General features: G+C 42.7%; 1 protein-coding gene across 1 annotated transcript in view; it reads left to right on the plus strand.

The window, feature by feature from the left end:
- Window positions 1–7,037, plus strand: part of OSGEP (O-sialoglycoprotein endopeptidase) — a 29,788-nt gene extending 22,751 nt beyond the window's left edge. The window contains exons 9-12 of the mRNA XM_073631378.1: window positions 104–194; window positions 5,814–5,889; window positions 6,284–6,382; window positions 6,509–7,037. Of these exons, the coding sequence (XP_073487479.1) occupies window positions 104–194; window positions 5,814–5,889; window positions 6,284–6,382; window positions 6,509–6,548 (306 nt within the window). The 3' untranslated portion in view covers window positions 6,549–7,037. The remainder of the gene's footprint in view (window positions 1–103; window positions 195–5,813; window positions 5,890–6,283; window positions 6,383–6,508) is intronic.
- The last annotated feature ends 714 nt before the right edge of the window (window positions 7,038–7,751 follow it).

The following is a 7,751-nucleotide window of genomic DNA, read 5'->3' on the forward strand; positions in this document are numbered from 1 at the left end:
TGTGTTTTCAGCACCTTTCCCATACTTAACTGTAAGCAACTCCTCCCATTCTTAACATCTGTGCTGCTAAGATGTAATTTACTAAGCTTTTCCATTCTGACAGGAGACTTTGTTTGCCATGCTTGTAGAGATCACAGAACGGGCTATGGCTCATTGCGGCTCACAAGAAGTACTAATAGTTGGTGGAGTTGGATGTAAGTTGCATACTGACTTGTATATTTTTGAACACTTGCTTAAGAAAACTGTGCTCTACATTCCAGCTGTTGAGTAACCAGTCCAGAATCCGTGGTGTAAAAATGTTGGTTATTTTTCTCTTGACATAGTAGAAAATAACAGTACTCCATTTGAAATATATACAGGAAGAAAGTATGCTTACTTCTAGATATGCACAATGAACATTTAGCAGGGTAATTGGGGTTAAAAAAAAAAAAAAAAAAAGAAAACTATGAAATGGGGTCAATTTTGGGTAATTGCTAGAGTTGGGCTTTAAAGTATTCCAACTTTTTAAATTTTGAGAATGAATAGCTCCACAGTTTTTTGCAGTTAAAAAGGTCAATGGGGGCCCATTTTAAATCTCATTGACTGTTTGTTAGGAGTATGAAAATTTCTAAAGGTCCATAGCCTGATAAAAGTTATACTTTAAGGTATTTTCCAAATTCACTAAATGTTGAAAATGCCTAAAACACATTTGCTTTTCAGTGGTGTTTGTCCTTGTAGAATAATAACTTTCTCCTCAGTAAAAGGCGGAGCAAGAGGCAAGTGGTTTAACTAGCTGCATAGAGAAGGCCCAGTAGTAGAATCCTTGCTGGGGGAGTTTCAGTTTAGTCGTACTGTTTAGCTACACCGCTATTTATTTCAATTTAGTTTTTCTCTTTAAAAGAGAAGTTTGGGGTTTACAAAAAAAAAGTATACTTACCTAGGTGGATGCTGCATCTGCCCCCTGCCGCCTCTGCACCGAGAACTGAACTATCAAGCACCACTGATCCCTCAGTTCTCCCCTCTACTCTGAGAAGAGAGCCGGGACTGTCAGTCATTGGCTCCCTGACCCTCCAACGCTCACTGGAGCGCTGGGGTGGGAGCAACTGACCTGGTCTCCCAGTGGCACAGCTGAGAGGCCAAGCTAGCTGCCAGTCCAGGCATCTGGGTGGATCCCGACTGTAAAGTCTGAATCTACACCCAGCCTGGACCAGCTGAGCGATGTCCTCTGAGAGCGGGCTTTAGCCTGCTGACGGCTGAAAACGAGTTACAAGTGTGCAGAACGAACTGCACTCCTGTGATCCATAGGAGAAATACAACCAAAAAAGCTTTGGCTATACTTCTCCTTTTACCATTACCTAGTCTGCTAGAGATTTTATGTGTGTCATATACAGTTGTGCTCATAAGTTTACATACCCTGGCAGAATTTATGCTTTCTTGGCCATTTTTTCATAGGATATGAATGATAACACAAAAACATTTCTTTCACTCATGGTTAGTGTTTGGCTGAAGCCATTTATTATCAATCAACTGTATTTACTCTTTTTAAATCATGACAACAGAAACTACCCAAATGACTCTGATCAAAAGTTTACATACCCTGCTGATTTTGGCCTGATAACACGCACACAAGTTGAGAGGTTTGAATGGCTATTAAAGGTAATTATCCTCACCTGTGATCTGTTTGCTTGTAATTCGTGTGTGTGTATAAAAGGTCAATGAGTTTCTGGACTCCTGACAGACCCCTGCATCTTTCATCCAGTGCTGCACTGACATTTCTGGATTCTGAGTCATGGGGAAAGCAAAAGAATTGTCAAAGGGTCTGTGGGAAAAGGTAATTGTACTGTATAAAACAGAAAAGGGATACAGAAAGATATAAAAGGAATTGAGCATGCCAATCAGCAGTGTTCAAACTCTAATCAAGAAGTTGAAAATGAGGGGTTCTGTTGAAACCAAACCACGGTCAGGTAGACCAACTAAAATTTCAACCACAACTGCCAGGAAAATTGTTTGGGATGCAAAGAAAAACCCACAAATAACTTCAGGTGAAATACAGGACTCTCTGAAAACATGTGATGTGGCTGTTTGAAGATGCACAATAAGGTGGCACTTGAAGAAAGATGGGCTGCATGGTCGAGTCGCCATAAGAAAACCATTACTACGCAAATGCCACAAAGTATCCTGCTTACAATACACCAAACAGCACAGAGACAAGCCTCAAGCCTTTTGGCACAAAGTCATTTGGAGTGATGAGACCAAAATTTAGCTTTTCTCACCTCACCTTCTAGGATGGTAACACTTGACAGATGAGAGGCTCCTCCCCACAGGAAACGCAATCAGTTCACAGCTGTTTAAAAGGCCCCACCTTTACCCCTTTGTCCCTCAGTATTGATTGTGTTTCTCCCACAGCGAAACGTTTGTTTCTTTTTCTCTGTCCAGAAGACTAAAACGAGTTGAATGGTACCCCTGTGAGCCAGATTTAGGAATGCCAGTGAGGGCTGCACTAACCTGCCTCCTCACAGGTCTCCCCCAACGGCATTTGTGCAGGCGGTCCGGGCATATTCAAACCCCCCCCCGCTGTTGCATGTCGCTCAGCAGCTCGGGTCTCCTCCTGTCTTTCCCTGGTGCAGCGGGCGCCATTTTTATGAAATCCAAACAATGTAAGTCACCAAGGTGAAGACTTGGCGCTCTCCAAACCTCGTTTTCAGTTTGAAACTTCCTGTCAGCAGGAAGAGTGTGGAGTGCGCCAGCGAGACCCAGCAGGGGGCTTAAAGCATGGAGGAGACTTCCGTACCTGCGTGGCTGCGGAGGCTGAAGCATTCCTGTCCTACCAGGGCTCAGCTAGCTGCAAGGAGCTAAAAGTGTCTGAGCCCACCTCATGGAGTATGAGCATGGAAAGACAGCACAGGTGGCTGCAGGCAAGTGTCGTTTACCTACTATGGGAGGGTGACACCAGATTAAGAAGTAAGTAGTCCCTGGTAATCCCCCATGCTCTCACCCCTAGGGATGTGGGCCTGCAACCATGATACAGGGGGCAGGAAGAGTGACTGTTGGCTGTTCCCTCTTCTCTTGCAGATTCCCCAAGCAGAGCGCAGGAGGTGTTGGACAAACCTCTTTCTACATCCACTAGCACTAGTCCCAGTAAAAAGTGCGTTAACTGCAGGGAAAGATTGTCTAAACCAAGCCATTTTGTTATAGGTGTATTAACAAACTGGCTGGAAAAGGGGCTTCAGGATTAATGTTGACTACTATTTAATCTTTCCACACCTCTGTACCCACACCTTAGGTGGTAGACTCAGAGCAACTCACCCCTAAAGAGGATAATGGCCCTGGCGTGTGTGTGTGTGTCTCTAACTACACCTACTTATACTTTGAAAGTGGTAGGGCAACAGCTGTTGTTACCATGGGGTACTCCCCCACCTTTAGACTCCCATTATTTGGAACTATCCTGGTTTTCCTCTGATGGATAAAGGTTTAGTATATTAAGTCCAGGCCATGCCTTGTTAGATTTTGCTCTTTGTTGGGCAGTTGAATATACCATGACTCTGACTTTATGCTTTGCCTGGTTGTACATCAGAAATGCACAATGTGGAAGTTATTTGTGTCTTTTCTGGTTGTCTTGCTGCTCATCAGAAATACACAATAGTAAATGATACTGTACCTTGTTGCTAATCAGAATTGCATAGCATTAAGATTGTTAGCGACTTTTCTGTTGATCATAAGACTGTACCCAGTTGCTAATCAGATTTGCACAGCATTTCAGTAGCTAGTGACATTTCTGTTATGATTGTACGCTGTTGCTGATCAAAAATGCACAGCATTTAGAGTTTGTTAGCGACATTTCTGTCGGTCATAAGGCTGTAACCTTTTGCTAATCAGAAATGCACAGCATTTAAAGTTGCTAGTGACATTTCTGTTGGTTTTATGACTGTACACTGTTGCTATTCAAAATGCACAGCATTTTAAGTTTGCCGATCATAAGACGGTACCCTGTTGCTAATCAGAAATGCACAGCATTAAAGTTGATAGTGACGTTTCTGCTATATGACTGTACTCTGTTGTTAATCAGAAAGGTACAGCATTGGAAATTGCTAGCGACATTTCTGTTGGTTATATGACTATACGCTGTTGCTAATCAGAAACACACACAGCATTAAAATTTGTCAGTGTCTTTCTGTTATGACCGATGATGTTGTTTCTACAAAACCTTCCAGGACGGCAGGCCTACTTCCGCCCTCTTAAGGGTGGAGGAAAATGTATACAATAGGTGGTAAGTGCCTAAGTTTACAGACCCCCTGTGTATCGGTTGGGAGAATTACTTTACAACAACTGAGGGACAAGGGGTTAGGTTGGTCCTTTTAAACAGCTGTGAACTGATTGTTTCTTGTAGGGAGGAGCCTCTCATCTCTCATGTGTTGCCGTCCTGGAAGGTTTTGTAGAAACACCATTATCGGTAAGTAACTGTTGGTTTTTGGCCACAACCATAAACGCTACATTTGGAGAGGAGTCAACAAGGCCTATGATGAAAGGTACACCATTACTACTGTGAAAAACGAAGGTGGATCGCCAATGTTTTGGGGATGTGTGAGCTACAAAGGCACAGGAAATTTGGTCAAAATTGATGGCAAGATGAATTTAGTATGTGTAGTATGGAGGAATATTTGCATTCATTGGCCAGGAAGCTGCACATGGGACGTACATGGATATTCCAACATGACAATGATCCAAAACACAAGGCCAACAGGGACTGGAGGCTTTTTGCCAAGAAGCATGCGCAGCTTTACCATCTGAGAAGATAAAGAGCCTCATCCACAAATACCACAAAAAACTTCAAGCTGTCATTGATGTTAAAGGGGGCAATACACAGTATTAAGAACTGGGGTATGTAAACTTTTAATCAGGGTCATTTGGGTAGTTTCTGTTGTGATTATGGTTTAAAGAGTAAACACAGTTGATTGATAATAAATGGCTTCAGCCAAACGCTAACCATGAGAAAAAGATACATTTTTGTGTTATGATTCATATTCTCTGAAAAATGGCCAAGAAATCATAAATTCTGCCAGGATATGTAAACTTATGAGCACAACTGTATACATGAATATGGTTTAATTTAACTTGTTTTATTTGGTAAGGCAGTATCTTGGATTGAATTCTAACATTAAAGGAGTTGTAAAGGCAGAAGGTTTTTTTTATCTTAATGCATTCTATGCATTAAGATAAAAAACCTGTGTGTAGCAGCCTCCCCAGTTACCTACCTGACCTCCTCCTCTCTCCAGCAATGTCCACGATCCCCTCAGCCATCCGGTACACTCCTGATTGGCTGAGACAGAGCAGCGGCGCTATTGTCTCCCACGGCTGTCGATCAAAGTCAGTCAGCCAATTGGGGGAGAGGGGGTGGGGCCAGGCCGGTGCTCCGTGTCTGAATGGATACATAGAGCTCTAAATCAGCTTGGGTGACAACCTGTAACAAGCTGCTGGCTGAGGGGCACTCAAAGGAGGGAGGGACTAGGAGCAGCAAAGAGGGACCTAAGAAGAAGAGGGTCTGGGCTGCTCTGTGCAAAACCAACTGCACAGTGGAGGTAAGTATAACATGTTTGTTATGTTAAAAAAAAAAAAAAAAAAAAAATCTAGCCTTTACAATCACTTTAATAATGCACATTTAGATGACAATTGTCAAACAGCATATCTACCATGTTAGAGCGCTTCCTCATTCAACACCATTTACAGCAATTGGTAAAGCAGCAAACTCCAAAACGGCTTCTGTTTACTTGAAAGTTTTTAACTTCTGGAGTCAGACTCTAGATCTAACTTTGTAAATGTTATGTTTCTACACTTAGGTAACATTCGCTTACAAGAGATGATGGAGATTATGTGCAAGGAACGAGGTGCCAAATTGTTTGCAACAGATGAAAGGTAAGTATTGGCCACTATCCTGATTTTATTATGCCTCTTTCATGCGGATGCATGGACCCGTAGATCCATATACCCATGCAGAGAGCTATGTTCTCACGGAAAGCAAAAATGCTCTGTGCAGCCAACCTGTTAAAGTTAATAACAGGTGTACAGTTGCAAGGATCTTCATGTGCATATAGAGTGTATATCTATGCAGGACCAATGCACTGCTTAGAACGTGGTCTGTCTGTCTGTGCTGTGCTTCCCAGGCGGATAAACATGGTTCACTGCATGGGTGTATGGGTTTGTGTGCCCCATGTGAATGGGTTTGATTCTCATTTTACTTCTCTATTCATGCATTGACTTGAAAGTAAATCATGGTTCTTCAGTACATTTGTGTCTCTGTACTTTTAAGCTTTTGCATAGATAATGGTGCTATGATTGCTCAAGCTGGATGGGAAATGTTTCGCTCTGGTCACATCACACCGCTGCAAGACTCCTGGATAACTCAGAGGTTAGCTTCTGCTGTCAATACTATGTTATGCTCTCATTAGGTTTATTTTGTCACCTATCTAGAATGTAAGACTGATGATTTGTGGTTTTGGTTTAATTTGTTTTTTATTTGCTATCCTCTCCACAGGTACAGGACAGATGAGGTGGAGGTTACATGGAGAGACTGAAACTGGGGGGCTTATAAAAAGATATTGGAATAGTGTATTTAATATTTCAAGTTTGTTTTATTGACCTGTCAAACCCTGAAGAGTCATAGAGGGCAGATCTGTGGATCAGGCAGTGCAGTAAATGTGATCTGTGTATGTGATCTGCTGCCTTAAAGTGCCTGTTACAATGACCCCTAGATGCTATAAGTTCTGCCTTTTGCCTATGTATCAAGTTTATAGAGGTATATAAGGAACTTGCAACAGGTGGAAGTGCCCAGAATTTTTAACTTGCAGATTAAAGCATCGGGACACAAAGAAAACTGCAGTTAAAGGGAATGTGTTGGCTACCATTGTTGACTTTCTGCAAACGCTGGATGCCTTGCTGTCCTGTTGACAGACTAAATGACGTACTTTGGGTTACAACGTACAAGATCAAGACTTCACTCAATACTCCTTTTGTCAAGGTTAATGACTCAAATAGTTAAATTAAAGGATCACAACGACACGCTACACTCCTGTTGGCAGCTTTTTGAGTTCTGATGAATGTTCTCAGCTTATGTAGCAAGACCACAGAGCAGTGGTGGTATGCGATGTACAGGAACCCTTAGTAACCAATTTGAAATATTCTCCGAATGCAGATTGGTTTTTGTTACTGCCTTAAAGAGAAGTGCAGGAAACCAAGAAAAAACAAATGTTTATACTTGCCTAGAAACTGCTGCATTGATCCAGAACCAAGTGATCAAAGACAGCTGATCACACAGTTCTCAGGTCTTCTCTGGGCAGAGAGTGGTGAATGTCATTCACTGCTCTGTGCCTCCAGCGCTCCCTAGAGCACTGACTGTAGAGGGGGCTCGGGCTGTGTGCCTGGCTCAGGCTCTCAGTGGCACGCTGGGCCAGCTGCCAGTCATGCATCTGGGCATATCCTGACATTATTGTTGAGACCCCTGCAGAGCCTGAACTGGCTCTATGACGTAAAGCCCCGTCGGCTGAATTTGTGTCACAGGAGTGCAGAACTCTTTCATTGCTCTGTAGCTAGTTAATCCAGTGTTTTGCCCAGAGAGGAAACCCCACCACAGAAACAGTTCTCCCTTAAATAGACCCTGTCACAAGAGCTCTCATTTCAATAACTGTCTTCCATAAGATTATGTGCATTTAACGTATTCAAGCATATTTTTTGCCTGTAAGAGCCGCTCTTCTGTAGACCTTCAAAAGCCCTTATACTGC

This window comes from Aquarana catesbeiana, linkage group LG01 (genome assembly GCF_042186555.1).
Source record: "Aquarana catesbeiana isolate 2022-GZ linkage group LG01, ASM4218655v1, whole genome shotgun sequence".
Classification (NCBI taxonomy): Eukaryota; Metazoa; Chordata; class Amphibia; order Anura; family Ranidae; genus Aquarana; species Aquarana catesbeiana.